The 20,000-nt window shown below is 37.1% G+C and overlaps 1 protein-coding gene across 1 annotated transcript in view; it reads left to right on the forward strand.

The window, feature by feature from the left end:
• The window catches only part of LOC136853386 (putative neural-cadherin 2), a 451,957-nt gene that overhangs the window by 272,406 nt on the left and 159,551 nt on the right, over positions 1 to 20,000 (forward strand). Inside the window, exon 6 of the mRNA XM_067128834.1 lies at positions 17,419 to 17,962. Within this exon, the coding sequence (XP_066984935.1) occupies positions 17,905 to 17,962 (58 nt within the window). The 5' untranslated portion in view covers positions 17,419 to 17,904. The remainder of the gene's footprint in view (positions 1 to 17,418; positions 17,963 to 20,000) is intronic.

Below are 20,000 nucleotides of genomic sequence, written 5' to 3' on the forward strand. Positions count from 1 at the left end.
CGATTTAACCGATGAATTTAAATGGAACGAAAGCGGAATGCGCTGTGCGCCATTGCGGTCTGCGGAATTTTTTTCCCAGAATGACACGATTCTCATTTTTTGTTAATCCGTGAATTTAATAGAATTATTTTAATAGGCTTTGCCACCACGTCGTTAAATGTTCATGATGGTTCTGCGCTCTTAAGGAATAAAAAAGTGAAAGAATCCCTGTAAGGGGGTAGTGTTGTCAGTGCACCTCACGCGGTGCACTGTAGGCATTACTGAAGGTTCTTTGCAGCGTCGATTCGGTCCCTAGATGCAACCCCTTTCATTCCTTTTACTGTACCTCCATTCATATTCTCTTCCTTCCATCTTACCACCCTCTCCCTTCGTTGGCTGAGTCTGTTGAGCTTCAGACTGTCACTCGATGGACCGAAGTTCAATTCCACTGACCGGCTGATGAAGAGTTAGAGGAATTTATTTCTGGTGATAGAAATTCATTTCTCGCTATAATGTGGTGCGGATTCCACAATAAGCTGTAGGTCCCGTTGCTAAGTAACCAATTGGTTCTTAGCCACGTAAAATAAGTCTAATCCTTCGGGCCAGCCCAAGGAGAGCTGTTAATCAGCTCAGTGGTCTGGTAAAACTAAACTATACTTAACTTAACCACCCTCTCCTAACAATTGTTTCATAGTGCAACTGCTTTGAGGTTTTCCTCCTGTTACACCTTTCAAACTTTCTGCTCTGTTTTCCTCTCAGTGCTGAATGACCTCATAGGTCCCAGCGCTTGGCCCTTGGCCTAAATTGTATATTTTGTTTTATTGAAAAAAGTGAAAAAACAATGGTATTTAAAAATTACTGGATAATTAAAGAAACCTGTTTAATTACTCATAGAAATGAGCTAGGGTGTTGAGTTATGTTGACGATTTGTTTCCTAAATTGAATTGAATATAGAATTTATGCGAAAGGCCAAGCACTGGGACCTATGAGGTCATTCAGCGCTGAAAGGGAAATTGACAGTAAAAGGTTTGAAAGGTGTAACAGGAGGAAAACCTCGCAACTGCACCATGTATTAATTGTTAGGAGAGGGTGGAAAGTAAGTTTGGAAGAAAGAGAATATGAAAGGAGGTACAGTAAAAGGAGCGAAAGGAGTTGCGGCTAGGGACCGAGGGCACGCTGCAAAGAGCCTTAAGTAATGCTTGCAGTGCACCGCATGAGGCGCACTGACGGCATTTCTTGGAAATCAGTTCACTTGCATAGCGTTTGGTCGAAGAGTAGATTGTAAAATCTTGCATTGTCAAACCTGTGGCGGTTATCTTATTCTTTCATTATCTCCATAAAGCTTGCAACACCCTCTACTTAATCCTATTGATCTTCATTTCTCTTTTCTGACCAGTATTTCTTAAGGTAATCTAACCTTACAAGGTTACTGCCTGGTTTAGCGTCCCATCAAAATATTGTTTCTTGGAAGGTGATGGAACAGTTTGGCCCTGAAATACATTGTCCGTCATGATGGAATGTGAACCAAACAGCCGCTTGGAACGAACAGGGATCGAAGAAGTGTGTCAGGGTCTGCTGAATATTCGCTGTTGCCTCCGGTAAGCACCAGGCAGCGTTATTCAGTGCCCCTCTCATGCCAGTGACCTCAGCGTGTAGTGGCATTTTGGTCTTTATTCAAGAGCTGGAAAGGATTGCGCTATTGTATGTATAGTTTTTATGTCGTTTATATATATATATATATATATATATATATATATATATATATACATATACATATATATTTGTGTGTGTGTGTGTGTTTCTAACTCACATCAGGATCGAATCCAGGTCTTTCAAATGAAAGACCAGAGCGCTGCCAACCAGGCCACACAAGTCATGAAAGAAGTTGGAACCTGAGTACAACTGTACCCAAGGAATTATCTGGGCAGGCTAACTGCTTTCAGACCAGCGTGTTTTCCCCAACTGTGTGTAATGTCTGTATATGTAGTGTGCATATATATATATATATATATATATATATATATATATATATGTGTGTGTGTGTGTGTGTGTGTGTGTGTGTGTGTGTGTGTGTGTGTGTGTGTAGAGAGAGAGAGAGAGAGAGAGAGAACGGTGGTCCTTTTTATTTAGTGATCGAACTTATGTTTTTTTCATGAATGCGTAACTGCCCTTTTATTTAGCGATGCAGAGTGATGTTTTGTTTTTATATTTGGTGGGGGGTGGAGAGTTGTTACCAGTCATTTTACTAACGGAAAACAAGTTGCAGTTATTTTCTACTGAATATTTGATTTTATATATGCAATCGTATTGCACTTTTCAACCGCATACTCGTTTTATATTACTGAAACGAAATGCTAGTTTTTTTCCTAAGTGAAACGATTTGATGGCTTTTTTTTCAGGTAATCCTTTTATCAGGAAAGTAAGTTCGTTGTTTTTTCTATCATCGCTTTTATTTTGAGGGATTATGCAGTTTGAGGTATACTCTATGCGCGAGAAATATTTATGTCACATAGAGATGGCTGTAGTGACCTTCAACATTTCCTTGATAGAATTATTCACTTAGTTTTCAAGCCCCTAATACCATATTTTCTATTAATTTTTTTCTTGTGCCTACTTTCAGTCAAAAGTCTCAGGTATCACGCTGCTGCTCCTTCTGTTACTTAATTCCGAAAATTTGATACTCTTTGAGGTGAACTGTTTGAAAAAATGTGTACGGGTAAAAGGAATGAGTTGTAATAATATATATGTACACTGATTGACATGTTTAATCTCTTAAGTTCAATTTAATACAATTTGTCGATGGGTTTCGGATCATTTGAAAAATTTTTGAAATATTTGCCTCAAAAAGTTTCATCTTTAGCAAGGCTTTCCAATTTTGATAAATTGTTGAGAGAGAGAGAGAGAGAGAGAGAGAGAGAGAGAGAGAGAGAGAGAGAGAGAGAGAGAGAGAGATACTGCATTTGCATAAAGGAGGCTGGTACGAGTAGCTTTAACCGAATATTTCCAGGGATCAACTTTTATTTGCTGCCTTTTATGCTAACGAAGTGATGAAAGGACAAAGTATTCCACTGCCTTCCAGCCCTTGGGTAGATTGATGCTTTCGCTTTGTACGAGAAATATTTTCGTGGAAATGGCCAGGCAAAGAATAGACTCACATTGAATTTGGGACTTTTATTTTTTATACCCTTTTATTTAGCTTGCTTTTTTGTCTGTTTGGGTCAAATCTTGTAACTCAATATTCAACCTGTTCCCTTCGCCTGACGGACTTGAAATTCTGCATGGTTACTCAATCCCGGTGACTATACAACCTTACATGATCAGTAGGTCAGCAGTGACCTCTAGTTACCCTTCAGTGACCTTTCCCAGTATCTTAGGATTTGTACGAAAATCTTCGGATTTTTCATACCTTCTTTGACTCTGTAGAATAAGTTAATAACTGTATGGATTTTTCAGACCTTTGTGTCGACAGTATATCACGTTCAATTTCACGTTTCAGTTTCTGTCAAAACTAAAAAGTATAAAATAAAAAAATATAAACAAGAAATTTTTAAACACGCTTTTATTGAAATGAACTAGAAATAAAAAATAGTTTTTTAAAAAAAAATTTTTTATTACATTTTAATAAAAGCGTGTTTTAAAAAGTTTTTTTTTTTCCTTAAAGTCTCTCTCTCTCTCTCTCTCTCTCTCTCTCTCTCTCTCTCTCTCTCTCTCTCTCTCTCTCTCTCTCTCTCTCTCTCTCCTGTTATACCTGTCCACGGAGGCAATTTTATCTTAATTCCGAAGCGAAGTATTTTCCTAGACGAAACAGCTACGTGCTTGAATCAACAATGCGGCTTTTGGTGGAGAGAGAGGGAGATAGAGAGATGTGTGTGTGTGTGTGTAAAAGATTGAAGTAATGACCCATTGAATGTCAATGGTGATGGTCCATGCACCCCAAGAAATTTTAGTTCCGAAGTTTACGGAAAGGGGCTATTACGATAAAGTATTCATTAATGCAAAGCGAACGTAGGATTTCAAGTCACCTTCGCAATAAAACTGCAGGTTATGGGCAGAGGTTTTCAAGTTATATGGTAACCTGTCAGTCGAATTTATACCCGTGAAACGCTTCTAAAGTAAAAGCTGTACGGAGCTTATATATATATATATATTATATATATATATATATATATATATATATATATATATATATATATATATATATATATATATATATATATATATATATATATATATATATATATATATATATATGTGTGTGTGTGTGTGTGTGTGTGTGTGTGTGTGTGTATGTATGTAGGAAGGTGAATGAAAACCGGACTTTGAACAAGTACTTTCATAGTTTATTCTACATTTTCAAGTTCACACTGGATACAAAAGAAGTTGGACAGAGCTTTGTGTACAAAACCAGAATGGCGGCAGGGTTACAGATTGTTAATCTGGGCAGAATGTTCTTTAAACAAAAAAGACAGGGACAAAGGATCAAGGGATGATCCAGGGTGGAGATTAACACTCCTGGTGCCCGTGGCTTTAATAAACACCATCTCCAGCAGATTCCTTTTCCTATGGTCGTTGACCTTGTAGATTATCGATGACTTATCCCGGTTAATCGCATGGCCTGTCTTAAGCTAGTGATCCGCAATGCAATTATTTGTTAAGTCTCTTGAAATGGCATATTTGTGTTGGAGCATCTTACTTTTAGTCCTTTTGATGTTTGACTAATATAAATCTTTTTACATTCTTAGCAAGGAATACTGTATACAATATTGTTTTATTATTGAAGAAATTGTTAAGCAATTGTGTGCATATATTTCGCGAATAACTGTCAGACCTTAAGAGTGATGTTTATACTTCTACTGTAATCACAAGGATTAGTTGGGCACATGTTTTTAACTACCAGTTTTGCTGTTTGGTTTTGAAGTGTTGACAATTTAGCTTGTTTGTAGTAGGCATGGACTTGTAAGATTGTTTTGCTCTTAGTTATTCTAATTGCTGTTTTGCTTTTAAGTGATTTTCTTTTTTTTTATGTAAAGTTTTCTTATGTACAAAAATCCTCTTACTGTGTTAACTGTACCTTGAAAATATGTAGCAGTTACACGAAAGTACTCAGTAATTAGTTTTTCATTTTCTCCTCCTTGTATGAACCTGCATTTATATATATATATATATATATATATATATATATATATATATATATATATATATATATATATATATATATATATATATATATATATATATATATATATATATATATATATATATATATATATATATATCCCTCCCTCTCATGTTTCTTTCATACCAGTAGACTTTTCGCGTGCAATTTTTCACAGCTCAAGGCCTCCAACAATTGTGGCGTTTCTGCCTGGCCTCAGAGTTTTTTAAAAAAAAACCAAGTGTCTTTCCTACCTCTCTGAAAGTTTCGCAGTTGAGCGTTCAGCCGAATGCCCTCTCTGTTATTTTCTGGAAATTGACTTCGTCTCTTTGAGAATGAAATGGAACTCTGGCCTTGCCTTTCATGCGTTGCTTTTCTCAGGGGACAAAGGCTGGGGAGGTCGTGTTTTGCTTTGCCTGACTAAATTCCTGGTGAAAGATGCTGAAGTAATTTACTTTTATTTCCGGGGAAAAATTAGCTCATGAAATTTCATGCGTTTTCACTCTCTGCTTATTTCGTGAATGCAGCAACTTACGTCAAATATTTGAAAACGTTTTCGTTTTTTGAGTAGCCCAGATGTCGAACAGGACGGAATACATATCTCTTTCGGATAGGATAGCCCCTAGTGTAAGAAACTGTCCTTGGTTAAGATCAGCTGTTCTAGAAAAAATAAGAGTAGTGCGTCTAATGGAAAACATGTCCATTTGCGTCTCTCATAAAACCAGTGACAGAGAATTTTCCGTAAATCCCTTTCTAGTGGATTACAGTTTTATTGTAATAAAAAGGGTCTGAATGAAGGCGTAAACATTTTGTTTAAAAATATTTATCGCATTAAGCTGTAAGACCGGTTGGGAATTGGCAAAATTTTTCTTATGAATTATGTATTCAACACAGAATACTGTAGGCGCTTCCTAGAGGCGGATAAGCGAGAGGAAGTAATGATTTTTCAGAAACTCTTCTCCACATAAAATGTATATAATGGTAATGACACATATTTAAAGTAATTCCTTTTTTTTTACTGGGAGTTAAGTTTCAGTGAAAGGGACACGAAAGTCGCAAAAGGCTATAACTTTATAAAATTTTAATAAAAGATTATTTAAAGGTACTTAAAACCTGCAAAATTTTAATTGGAGATCAATTTCTTGCTCTAAGAACTGGATTAATGAAAAGCATTCTTATGATCAGTATATTTTTGTCCTTAAATTTTACCTGAGCACAAACATTCTCTAAAAATATATCTAATAGTATTTGCAGTTATACGGGCACGCTTTACACGCACGCACACAAGCAAGGAGAGAGAGAGAGAGAGAGAGAGAGAGAGAGAGAGAGAGAGAGAGAGAGAGAGAGAGAGAGAGAGAGAGAGAGAGAATGTCTGCTTCCAGTGTGGAAATGTGTTGACAAGCAAATCTGTTGATGGAACCTGGAAGCCAGTTAAAACCTAAAAAATTTATAGTCAGACGCATTACTGGTCCACTGGTATAGCGGTTGGTGTCGTGGCATGCCACTCAGATGTCGCTGGTTCGCGTCTCCCCGGGCCTATGAAAAATCACTGGCTCGGTATCATGATCAGTTACTGCCGCAGTGTGGAGGTGTCTGCTGCGGTGGGAGGTTGAAACCAACATTCTTTGGAAGCTTGAATTTCAAGTCAGTGGCCCCTTTGGTGTCCTTGCGCCATGCGAATAGGTTTCATCTACTGAAATAATAATAATAATAATAATAATAATAATAATAATAACAACCTTTAATATATATATTTCCCCAAGCTTGACGAAAATCACTGAACATTCAAGGAAAATTAAATGAGAGGAAATTTTATATAGACGGGCTTTCTCTCCCCCCCCCCCAGTGTTCGTGCTTTTATGCATATCATTAGCACTAATGGTTTTTATAACCATGAAAGTTCTGCCAGCATTCCAGTGCCAAGTCTCCACCAGACGGGAGTATTATGTGTGATCGTATGATAATTAGATCATTCTTTGCAGTATCATACCACAAACATCTACATTCTAGGCTAAACTAATATTCCGTTCTCATATGGTCCGTTCTCTGTGATTCATGTGTGGAATGGAAAGGAATATAAAATTTAGGCCAAAGGCCAAGCGGTGGAACCTTTGAGGTCATTCAGCGCTGATAGGGAAATTGAGAGGAAAGGAGGTTTGAAAGGTGGAACAGGAGATAAACCTCAAAGCAGTTGCACTATGAAACAATTGTTAGGAGAAGGTGGATAGCAAGATGGAAGACAGAAATTATGAATGGAGGTACAGTAAAAGGAATGAAAGGGGTTGCAGCTAGGGGCCGAAGGGACATTGCAAAGAACCTCAAGTAATGCCTACAGTGCACCGCGTGAGGTGCACTGACGGCATTACCCCCTCAGGTTATCAAAAATTTATGCCAACTAAGATGTGTTTCCTCTGCCATTTAAATTTATGGCTTAGTTTATGCAGCTTATTTCCAGAATCTTATTCTCTTATGCTAATCCAATCATTACTGGAGTCTTGAAACTTTCACATTATGTAATACAGTGTCTTTCGTCTAAATAGACAACGTCTCGTCGAGAACTAAAATTAGCTTAATTTGGAATGTTCATCTTAGCTTGATGCAGCATAACCGAAGTTTACTTATACTCTGAATGGACTATTATCAAATTTAGTTATTATATTTCTAATAAAAATTATCTTAGAACATATTTTAATAACAAACCCTGTCTGAACACTAGAATGGTCTATATCTGTACCCTAAAAGGGACCCATCTTAAAAATCAAACTCTTATTTCCTAAACCTTAAGGAATGAGAGGCATATGAAATAAATCGTTACACGAACCTTGGCTGCCATTTTTACTCAGCCCTCTTGCCGGGAACCTAGCTTCCAGCTCGCCTCAAGAATCGCCGTGATGGCTGGCGTTCTCACGCGTGGGAGTTCCCACAGATTTTACGACCACAGCCGCGGATCTTGAATCACCGCCGCCGTGTAAGACTTGTCATTTATATCTATGTTATGTATCTGCCTTTATCACGAGATCTTCTCCCTTTATATAAATAACTGCCATGCAAAAAAATTTGTTAAAGTCTATGGTGGTTTTCTTTCGAGACTTGATTCTGGGAATTTTTCTGACAACATTTTTCGATTTTGTTTTAATTGCTACATCAAACTTATAGCATACATTTCGTAATTTCATCTGTTTATTAACTTGTTGATTTATTTTCCTCTACCCCCTGGTTACTTCTTTCGAATGAACGCCATAATATTCTTTGGAAGCTTGAATTTCAAGTCAGTGACCCCTGTGCTGGGCTTGTTCCATATAAATAGGGTTCATCTTCTGAATAATAATAATAATAATAATAATAATAATAATAATAATAATAATAATTTCAAAAGTTGTGTTCAAAGTAATGATTTCATAAATTGTTATGGAATCTACAAGAAATAATAATAATAATGATAAATTTCAAAAGTTGTGTTCAGAGTAACGATTTCACAAGTTATTATGAAGTATTCAAGCCCCAAGTCTTATTTTATCGAGAAAATCTAATGATTAAAAGTAAAGAAAATATTATTTCAATCGGTTGGCACGTCAGTGATCCCACTAAACTGCCTGGAAAAAAATTAAGGTTATAGCATTAATATTTTTTTATATAATATAAAAAAAGAATCACAACGAAACCCCGACTAATACTGTAATACCTAAAAATTCGTTTTTGTTTCTTCAAATTTCACCTTCTAATCTTTTCCGATTCTGCATATAAAAAATACCACCCAGCAATTTTTGCCTAAAGGGGAGGAAACATTGAGGCTGTAAAAAAGAATAAACAGAGGCGCTGCCTCTCGTAAGAAGCCGAACTTAAGACCACAGGCTCTGTCAATATAAGAGGAGTATCCTATAAACAAGTCACAGATCCTTGCAGTTGCAGAATTTGCGCAGGAAGTAAACAAAGTGAGAAGGGTAAAGAGGATTTTATCTTCTCTCTCTCTCTCTCTCTCTCTCTCTCTCTCTCTCTCTCTCTCTCTCTCTCTGCGTGTGTGTGTGTGTATATGTGTGCGTGCGTGTGCAGTATAGCAGTGAATTTTCTCTATGCAATATATCAGCTTTCTCTCTCTCTCTCTCTCTCTCTCTCTCTCTCTCTCTCTCTCTCTCTCTCTCTCTCTCTGCAATATAGTAGTGAACTCTATGCAGTATAGCAACTCTCTCTCTCTCTCTCTCTCTCTCTGTGTGTGTGTGTGTGTGTGTGTGTGTGTGTGTGTGTGTGTGTGCGCATCATAGCAGCGAACAGTTGATATCTTGACTAATTTCATGATTAGTTTTAATGTCGTTTTTACCAGACATTTTCCCAGTTAATGCACTTGCTGACTCGCAACTATTTTTATAGAGAGAACTTGAGAGTGATAAATCTGTAAATGTCCCATTTCCGCACAAACACACACTTCTAGTAACTATAAAGTGTACCCACAACTTCTCCAGCCCTTCGCGCACGCGCAGATGAATGTCTGGGCTAGAGGGATTTGAAATGGTTTGGCTATGTAGAAAGAATGGAAAATATTAGCTCTGAACAGGAAGAGTCAAGTTTTTAACATCGGGGAAGCTTGCTAAAGAAAAGCCACTTTATACCTGGTGAAAATGACCCATAGATTGTATATATATGTATATACTTAACTGAAATATATACATACATTTAAATATGTATATATTTTATATATTATATATATATATATAATCAGGCTGAAATATATGCAACTGCTGAAACAGTATGTAGCGATGGTGAGGATGAATCTGTTTCAGCTTTAGCGAAGGGAGAAACTTTTCGCCGCAACGAGAAAATCTCATTATTCGAGAAAATCCAATTTTTGGAACTCGCGTCCGTATGGAAATCGAGTTCCGCACGTTTTTTGGAATCATAATGAAGCTGTAATAAAAAAAAACCATAAATTCCACTCTAATTTTATGTAAAATTATCTTCAAAGATTCCATCTGCATTTCTTAATTCCGCGGTTGTTCCTGTATTTTTGTATCATTAAACAGTGGCGTAGCTGGCATTCCATCAGTGGGGGGCGGCCTAGGTGGGGCCAAGATGTTTTTTGGGGGGTGCTAAGGAAAATTACAGAAAACTAATGTGCCAGTTCTGTAATTTGTAAAATATACTCTTCTCGAATGTATATATCTATGTGAGCGAAGGAAACTGATAGAATTAGTGATCAGCAAACCTGTATTTGAGATTATAGTGCTTAATTTTCAATTAATTTTCAGCTCTTACTATATGCAAATGCATCAAATACTGTAAGGGTTAAAGTTTAGCTATAAATTGAATTTCAAAGTGGGGGAGCCCGGCCCCCCATAGCGACGCCACTGCCATTAAATACTGTGTGGATCTTTTCCATAGGAGATTAATTCTCTGAATTAGGGCTGATGTACACTGATGTCTTTTATCACCTTTTGGTCATGCGTTCATTCTTCTGAAGGCTTAAATTTGCTCAGTTTATCAAAATCCACGGCACGACCTTTGATCCTGAAAATTCATAAAAAGAAATTTTGAAAAATTCATAAATTTTTTAAAAAGTTTATGAATGTGAAAGGAGTTATCACCGTTCTGAGATGGTTTGATCATGTGAAGAAACTGGTGAATGAGTTGTTTAGTAATATCACAATCCACGGCATGACTTTTGATCCTGAAAATTCATAACAAGAAATTATCAAAATTTTTTTGAAAGTGAAAAGTGTTATCACCATTTTGAGATGGTTTGGTCATGTGAAGAAACTGGTGAACGAGTTGTTTTAGTAATAACAAAATCTGGGGCACGACCTCTGATCCTGAAAATTCATAAAGAATTTTTAAAGAAGTTTATGAAAGTGAAAGGAATTACCACCGTTTTGTAATGGTTTGGTCATGTGAAGAAACTGGTGAATATTTGCCAGATGGAGCTGAATGGTGCAGTATGTGTAGGAGCCTCGATGCCACGCTGGTGAGTCTTCTGTGTACATATTTGTACGTTAGTTAACGTCTTGGAAGTTATCTGTAATTCAGTAATTAGAAGAAGAAAGTTGCAATGACTATCGTTTGGTTTTTTTTCTTTTGCACTGCAGCCATCCCTGAAAGGAATTGCTATATGCAACTATATATATATATATATATATATATATATATATATATATATATATATATATATATATATATATAAGCATTAAAGTACAAACGTCCTTTAATATCCAATTCGCTCTACCTCGGAAATAATGTATTTTCATAAATGTTACCCGAAGGGGAATTTTTTAGTTGATAATAAGTTCGTCGTCTCGCGGGCTCGAACCACGGAAGAACAAGAACTCATGACTAGAGTGACGCCTTAAACCACAAGGCCATCAAGGATATTAAAGGACAATTGTAGCTTAATGCTTGTATATGAATCACGGTGATGTGATAAAATTCATTCATATATATATATATATATATATATATATATATATATATATATATATATATATATATATATATATATATATATATATATATATATATATATATGTGTGTGTGTGTGTGTGTGTGTGTGTGTGTGTGTATATGAATAATTTGTGTGCTTGCATATGTCTGTGTGAATTTTTGTGCTCCAGAACTAAACTGTATCGTAACATAGTGCAAACTGCATACCATATTAGGGAAAATGCTTTCAATATAATAAGAAATAAGGAAACTTTGTCCCGAAATGTCCACTGAAGAGGAAATCTGACAAGCAAAAATGCCCGCGCATTTACCGACTTTCTCACTGAAAGTCGTTTCAGTTCCAGTAAATCCAAATAGGGCAATTGTGTATAGATTCGGCTTATACATTTCTTCTCTGGTAAGTAGGAAAGCAATGGTCAAAGGAAGCATAAAAGCTCTTGGCCACGGTTTTTCGGGAGAGGGGGTGTGGAATGCTGGGGGCCACCAAAGTAGAGAAACCATTTAGCCAGGATTCGGGTGATCGTAAAGGAACTCGTAAACTCCGGCTTCCCCCATCGCGAAGTCGCTTTTAAACGCAACCTGATGTTGAGCAAAGGCTCCCCAAAGACTTCCCCAAAGGCTCTCCAAAGGCTTCCCAAAGGTTCTCCCAAGGCATCTCAAAGGCTTTCCCAAGGCTTCCCAAAAGTTCTCCCAAGGCTTCCCAAAGCTTCTCCCAAGGCTTCCCAAAGGTTCTCCCAAAGGTTTCCAAAGGCTCTTAAAAGGCTCTCAAAGGCCACCCAAAGGCTCTCCCAAGGCGATCGTGCTTCGCTGAATAAAGGTTTGGTAGAAAGGATCGCGGCAGATTATCAAATGGTATAAAAGATCGGTTGTCGGTTCCTCGCGAAGTAAAAATCAAATGAATTTCAATTCGAAACCCCCTCTCTCTCTCTCTCTCTCTCTCTCTCTCTCTCTCTCTCTCTCTCTCTCTCTCTCTCTCTCTCTCCATCGTTTTTTAGAGACATATTTGAAAGTGCTTTCAAACTAACAGGGAATCAAAAGCAAATAGATATAAAAATGCAGAACAAAGAACATTCGGCGACCAGAAACGTTTGCCAATTCTGAAAGGTTCATATTACTCAGATATGCATCCCTCCCTAAAATCGAATCACTTATTCCTAATTATCGGGCCCACTATGATCAAATTTAATGACGACCACTCATATATTTTTTTTTGTGTGTGTAATCCTGAAAAAAGACAATTGAACAAATCAGACGAAAAACAATCGTAAACCGGTTGTTATACTAGTATTTTTTCACTAGCACAAGAATCATTCATGTGCAATAACCCAACAGAGATTCGGTGATTTCTTTATTTATTTTATTTATTTACTCATTTATTTCTATGAAAAGTTACTCATATGTATCCAATAGCAGTAGATTCATATGTTAAAAAAAAAGGCGCAATCGAGTTTTCTGTACAGCCGCTACAGCGTATAATCAAGGCCACCGAAAATAGATCTATCTTTCGGTGGTGTCTGTATAATGCTGTATGAGCCGCGGCCCACGAAACTTTAATCAGCTCCCGGTGGTGGCCTATCCTATATCGTTGCCAGAAGCACGATTATGGCTAACTTTAACCTTAAATAAAATCAAAACTACCGAGGCTATAGGGCTGCAATTTGGTAAGTTAGATGATTGGAGGGTGGATGATCAACATACCAATTTGCAGCCCTCCAGCCTCAGTAGTCTTTAAGATCTGAGGGCGGACGGACAGACAAATCGCCATCTCCATAGTTTTCTTTTGCAGAAAACTAAAAAAATAGAATTTGAGGAAATAAATCGGCATCCGTAAAAATTAAACACAATGTGCATCCAGTCATGTCACTCAGCGGTGACGATAGTGAAAGTTGATATTATTTTGGTATTGAGAATATGACTTATAAGTTGGTTAGTAAAAACATGACAAAGTCTTTAAGAGTCTTATCACTCTTGCTGTGTCTTATGTTTAGGGAAAAGGTGGCTGAGAGGACAAGCTTCCTCCTCCTCCTCCTCCTCCTCCTCCTCCTCCTCCTCCTCCTCCTTCTTCTCTGTATATTTAGTAGGTAGTATTATGCATTTCCATCTATAAATATATATTTTACTTTCGAGAAACCGCATAATTCCTGGATTGGAAAATTAACAAGTGGTCTGTTGTCTCATTATTTTCTTTAGTTCTTGATTCTTCAATGATGCAGAATTTTTCACTTCAAAGAGCGATTCAAACACCTTGATTTAATGACGAATGTATTTATGGTAAGAGTCCATTGACATTTTTACATTTTAGTTTTCTGTAAAAGAAAACCATTGTGACGGCTTTGTTTGTCCGTCCTCAAATCTTAAAAACTACCGAGGCTAGAGGGCTGCAAATTGGTGTGTTGATCATCCACGCTCCAGTCATCAAACAACCAAATTGCAGCCTTCTAGCCTAAGTAGTTTTTATTGTATTAAAGGTTAAAGTTAGCCGTAATCGTACTTTTGGCACTGCTGTACGTACCAGCAACACAGGCCACCACCGGACAGTGGCTGCGTTTCATGGGCAGTGTCTGAGGCCACCGCCGGACCGTGGCTGGGTTTTATGGGCCGCGGATAAGAGTTTCATGGGCCGTGGCTGAAAGTTTCATACAGCATTATACGCTGTACAGAAAACTCGATTGCACCGAAGACACTTCGGCGCATTTTCCACTTGTTTCATAGTTTATTCCAAACCGTCCGAAAGCCTTCCATAAAATAGTGAAGCAAAAACACTGCAGAATCTTTCAAAGTTTTATTGACACTAGAGGCAGCGCCGGTGTTCCTAATGATTCAGCGGACTGTCCTCATTGTCGCTAAGGATTGGCGTCAAAACAAGTAAAAAATGCGCCGCATTTTCGGCGCAATCGAGTATTCTGTACAGCGTATGAAAGTCTCAGCCACGGCCCATGAAACACTCAGCCGCGACCCATGGAACTTTCGGCCACGGCCCGTTGGGGCCCTGTGTTGTTGGCACCTATATCTGTGCCAGACGTACGATCATGGCTAGCTTTAACTTTAAATAAAATAAAAACTACTGGGGCTAGAGGGTTGCAATTTGACATGTTTGATGATTGGAGGGTGGATGACCAACATACCAATTTGCAGCCCTGTAGCCTCAGTGGTTTTCAAGATCTGAGGGCGGACGTAAAAGTGCAGACGGACAGACAAAGCCGTCACAATAGTTTTCTTTTCCAGAAAACTAAAAATGGCTCACTCTTGATTCAAAGGCTGTTGTAAATTGAGAATCTGAACTAGGGTTTATCTACAATTCACAGAAAGGTATTTCATTTCTTTTTACCCGTGAGAAGTACTGTTTCCTGGTTACATTATAATGACTGGCTTATCAGGAAGAATATACAAAGGAAGTCTGTAGCCTTTTCCAGCGAGCGCTTCTTATGTTTATATGCCACGGGACAATTGTGGTATTGGATGAGTAAGAGAAGCAATCTTGTGTTCGTTATCTTTGTATCCTTTTCTCCGAAGAAAATATATATTACAAACGTTTTGACATGTCCATAAAACACTTGATTTTCATTCGACAGAGAATTTCACTAATTACTCATGTTGAACTCGAATATTCCCTACGTGTTATTTGTAAACTTGCCACATACGTTTATGATTATAAGGAGGATATGTTACAGAGACCTGATTCATTTCTTTGAAAATTTCAGAAGCGTATAAACAAGACCAGTGGAAGATACAAGAAGTTACACCAAGCTAAAGCAATATAAAATTCACTTCCTCCTTGTCCGCGGCAAAACTCACCCAATCACGAAATTATCTTTCTTTTTATTTACTTTATTTTTTTTCCTCACTTAGTCCCACTCTCATAGCCCGGGAAACTTTCGCAATTAGATCAGATCTCAGCCACATGTTTCGGAGGCTTTGTTCCGCAAAGGAGACCAACCTTTAATAAGAGGGGGAATAAAAATCTTTGGACTTGCCGCCGAGAATTAGAAGAATTCTTGGGACGTGTGATGCAATTAAGAGGATTTTTGCGTCCTTGTTTTATGCGAGAGAGATTTTCCTTAAATATTTTGTAGAATGTAATGTGTTGCTTTTCAGTCGATTATTCGCTGATCTTAGTCGAAAATGTCACAAGAGAATATGTCTTGTGTCAGATTCTTTTAAATTATTTTCCAATGGTATACATTGGAGACTTCTTATTTCTCTTTACCTTTCACGAGTCCTTGTTTTAGACAGTTTCATATATATGCATTGTTTTATGATACCTAAGAGAGAAATTAAAGATCTGACCTCTTACTTATGAGGCCAAAAGCAATATGAGGCAGTTTGTTATAAAAAAAAAATTAACTTCCTTAAATAACCGACTGACTGGAAATAAAAGGTACATGCTCTGCAGAAATAAAATGGTAATCTTATGCCATATTGTATTATGGTCTCTAACTAGAAAAGAACTAGGAAATTGAAAGGAATGCAAATTTTACCTGGTTCGAAAGATGTATGTTTTAGAATGGTCGCGCGTGCCCTCAACAACCATTATCTGCTAAAGTACTTCATTCATCACACAGACTCGAGTACCTGTTACCTTACATCCGTTGGATTAAAGCTTGCGTTTTATTCCATAAGCAAAAAATGCGCCTAAGTTTCATCGGCGCAATCGACTTTTCTGTACAGCCGCTACAGCGTATAATCAATGGCACCGAAAATAGATCTATCTTTCGGTGGTCTTGGTATAATGCTGTAGGAACCGCCGCCCATGAAACTTTAACCACAGCCCGGTGGTGACCTATCCTATATCGTTGCCAGAAGCACGAATATGGCTAAATTTAACCTTAAATAAAATAAAAACTACTGAGGTTAGAGGGCTGCAGTTTGGTATGTGTGATGATTGGAGGGTGGATGATCAAAATACCAATTTGCAGCTCTCAAGCCTCAGTAGTTTTTAAGATCTGAGGGCGGAGAGAAAAAGTGCGGACGAACAGACAAAGCCTCTGACGCATCCTCGTTCCAACACCAGGATCAGTACAGAGGATTGTCTCAGACCTCTCTTGCAGTGTTCTAGATGACTTCAGTGTATCCTGTCTGCTCTTTCTATATAATGTCACTGCTGCAACACCATTTCTTTAAGCCACCCGTCCGGTATTTCTAAAAAGTCTCACTTCTTTAGCACTTCTGTTTCAACCAAGAAAAGCCAAAAAAAAGTATCAAGTATCTTCGTCTTGTTTAGTGAAAGATCTGACGCAGCTTCTCACTGGCACGTAGCTACACACTTCCCATGTATCGTTCTAAACTTTGCAGCTTCCGACAAGTTGGCAGTCCTGCAGATTCACAAATTGCTTGATTATTTCTTCTGTTACTCCTGTAGCTCACCACTGCCACATTCATTTTACAAAACAAACAAAAAAATGCTGATTATGCCAGTTGTAATAGATTCAAAGTCAATGCCACTCTCTCTCTTCATTCGTCATTGTAGAATGTTTTCTTTAACACAGAACAAGTAAATCTTTCTCTTGTGTCAGATTCTTTTAATTTTTTTTAATAGTATTTTCTTAAACACAAGGCAAGAAAACCTTGGTGTCTTGTGTCAGATTCTTTTAAATTGCTTTCCAATAGTATTTTCAGTAACACAAGACAACTAAATCTTTGTCTTGTGCCAGATACTTTAAATTTTTTTTTCCACGAGTATTTTCATTAACACAAGGCAACTAAATCATTATGTCCTGTGTCAAATATTTTCTTTAAATGAAGATAAGTAAATCTTTGTTGATTGTGTCAGATTCTTCTGAAATCTTGTACCTTCTATAAACGGAATAACTATATAAACCTAATGATTGTGTGTAACACAGTTGACTTTTTCTTTTCAGGTGTGAATTTTGTGCACGTCCCTGAGGACATCTGGAACACAGAAGCCTGGAAATATAATGGCATCATAGTCATTGTCTCCTCTGAAGAGACTGCTGTCTTTGATCACATGTCGGCTGCAGGCCCATGTGCCCTTGTGCACGGAACAGTGTAATCGTTCAAAGGGGAACCGAATGAGGTGTACACATTCTGGTAACGTTCCAGATTCTCTAAGAACTGTCTGTGCTCGTTTGTTAGCGTGCTTTGACGAATGGCCGCCGTTCAGATATCTGAATAGTTTTCTGACACTCGGCTCTCTGTAGTAAACAGTTAAGGATTGTAACCTTGGGAAAAAATTGATGAAGATAAAAGGGAAGTAAAGATTATTATTTAATCTCATACTCAGCTCTCTGCAGTGAACAATTATGTACTGGAGCCTTGGCAAAAATTGATGAAGATAAAAAGATACTTCTCATATTTACAAGAGCGTCAGTTCGCTTGACACAGACATGGCCATCAATGTTGTTCTTCCCATTCTGATTCCACTGGAGGAGAATCTTCGTAATGGTGAGTACTTCTCTTTCTTTATCTTTTATTTGTTACTTTTTATCACTTTTTTTTTTTAAGAATATTATACGCGAGTTCACTACAGGGCCTTTTACATTGTAATCAATGCTGCTCGAGTCTTAATCAATGCAAAATTGCAAAAGCTTTACATATATACATTATATATATATATATATATATATATATATATATATATATTTCATATATTTCTGTACATAATTATACATATGAATGATGTGAAATTATTCATGAAACATGTATGTTTGCTAATATAACTTGTATGGAATAACGGTTGTATTAATCTATATATACATATATACTGTATGTATATATGTATATATATTATATATATATATACACACACATGCATACATACATACATACTTGTATAGATTAATACTACTATTACTCCATACCAGTTATATTAGCAAACATACATGTTTGACGAATAATTTCACACCATTCATATGTATAATCATGTAAGGAAATATATGAAGTATATTAAAATCCTTAAAGAATATCAAGTAATTGTCACATAGCAGGTATGGATACGTATATATATATATATACATATATATGTATATATATATATATATATATATATATATATATATATATATATATAATTATATATATATATATATATATATATATATACCTCCCCTCTTGGTATACTTTAGCCATCCCCTGCCCCCACCCCCACCCCACTCAGGAATGAGGGGAAAACGACACTCCTTGGAATCAGTTTTATTGTTTTGGGAGTTTCAAAATATTCCAGTGATTTGTGGGTCCAGAGGATTCCCCAGCGGGACTCTCACGGCTTAACTTTCATAATGATTTTTTTCCACTTTATTTAATCATACCTTCTACTGATTCAGTTTCTTTTGCTGTTTATCCTTTACTTTGAGGTGATTGAAGCTTTACATTATCATTATTCATCAACAATAATAAAATTAAGCAGTTTATTGTTCCCCACTTCTTCTTTAATTTCGACTTGTTGCTACGAAGCAAAAGTAGTTCTCAGAGATTGCTGAATTTTGTCGGCTGGAATGGTTTATTTCGCTCAGTTGTAACCTGGTGAAAACCATTACATGGTTATTAAGTGGTTTTATCTCTCTCTCTCTCTCTCTCTCTCTCTCTCTCTCTCTCTCTCTCTCTCTCTCTCTCTCTCTCTCTCTCTCTCTCTCTCTCTCTCTCCATATCATACTGACGTTTATGGGAGTCAAAGTCAAAAATGTTAATTGAAGTATAATTAGATATCTTAATTTTGAAAATGAAGGGTCATTCGTACATAATGCTTTGCTGTTCTTTATTACATTGTAATTTTGATTTATTATATTTGCTAAAACTGGCATCACAGCATCTAAGTCATTGACGCCGTTATAAATTTAAATAGGAAATTTTTTAAAAAATTAAAAGTTTCATATAAGAAACATCTAAAGGTATATATATGTATTATACTATTTAGCCATATAGTACAAAATTTTTCCAAATGATTAGGAATATAATATACGTTCTACTTCTCTACCAATTTTCTTTCGTTAACTTACGAATCTCTTTATGGCCCGTATCACATTCCAGTAATTATGTGGGACCGTTCGTCTCTAAAGACATGCGTCCCATAAAGGAAAGTAACTCTCTGTAAATTGTAAAAGCAATATCGTGAGACGCTGTCATCTTTACTTAACCTTTTCATTTCATCCCCTGCGTAGGGCCTTATGCGAGGGCATTCTTTGGCTATTGTTTTCGAATGCTCTCCGACACAGCGAGAGCTTTCGAACACATTCTTGCTTTGCCTGAGAGCATTCAAAGGCTCTCGGTGTGTCTGAGAACATTCAAAAGCGCTCGCTGTCACCAATAGCATTCAAAGGCTCTCGATGTGTCTGAGAACATTCAAAGGCTCTCGCTGTGTCCGAGAGGATTCAAAGGCTCTCAGTGTGTCCGAGAGCATTCATACGTCCTCGATGTGTCTGAGAACATTCAAAAGCGCTCGCTGTCACCAATAGCATTCAAAGGCTCTCGATGTGTCCGAGAGCAT

Source organism: Macrobrachium rosenbergii, chromosome 27 (genome assembly GCF_040412425.1).
Source record: "Macrobrachium rosenbergii isolate ZJJX-2024 chromosome 27, ASM4041242v1, whole genome shotgun sequence".
Taxonomy (NCBI): domain Eukaryota; kingdom Metazoa; phylum Arthropoda; class Malacostraca; order Decapoda; family Palaemonidae; genus Macrobrachium; species Macrobrachium rosenbergii.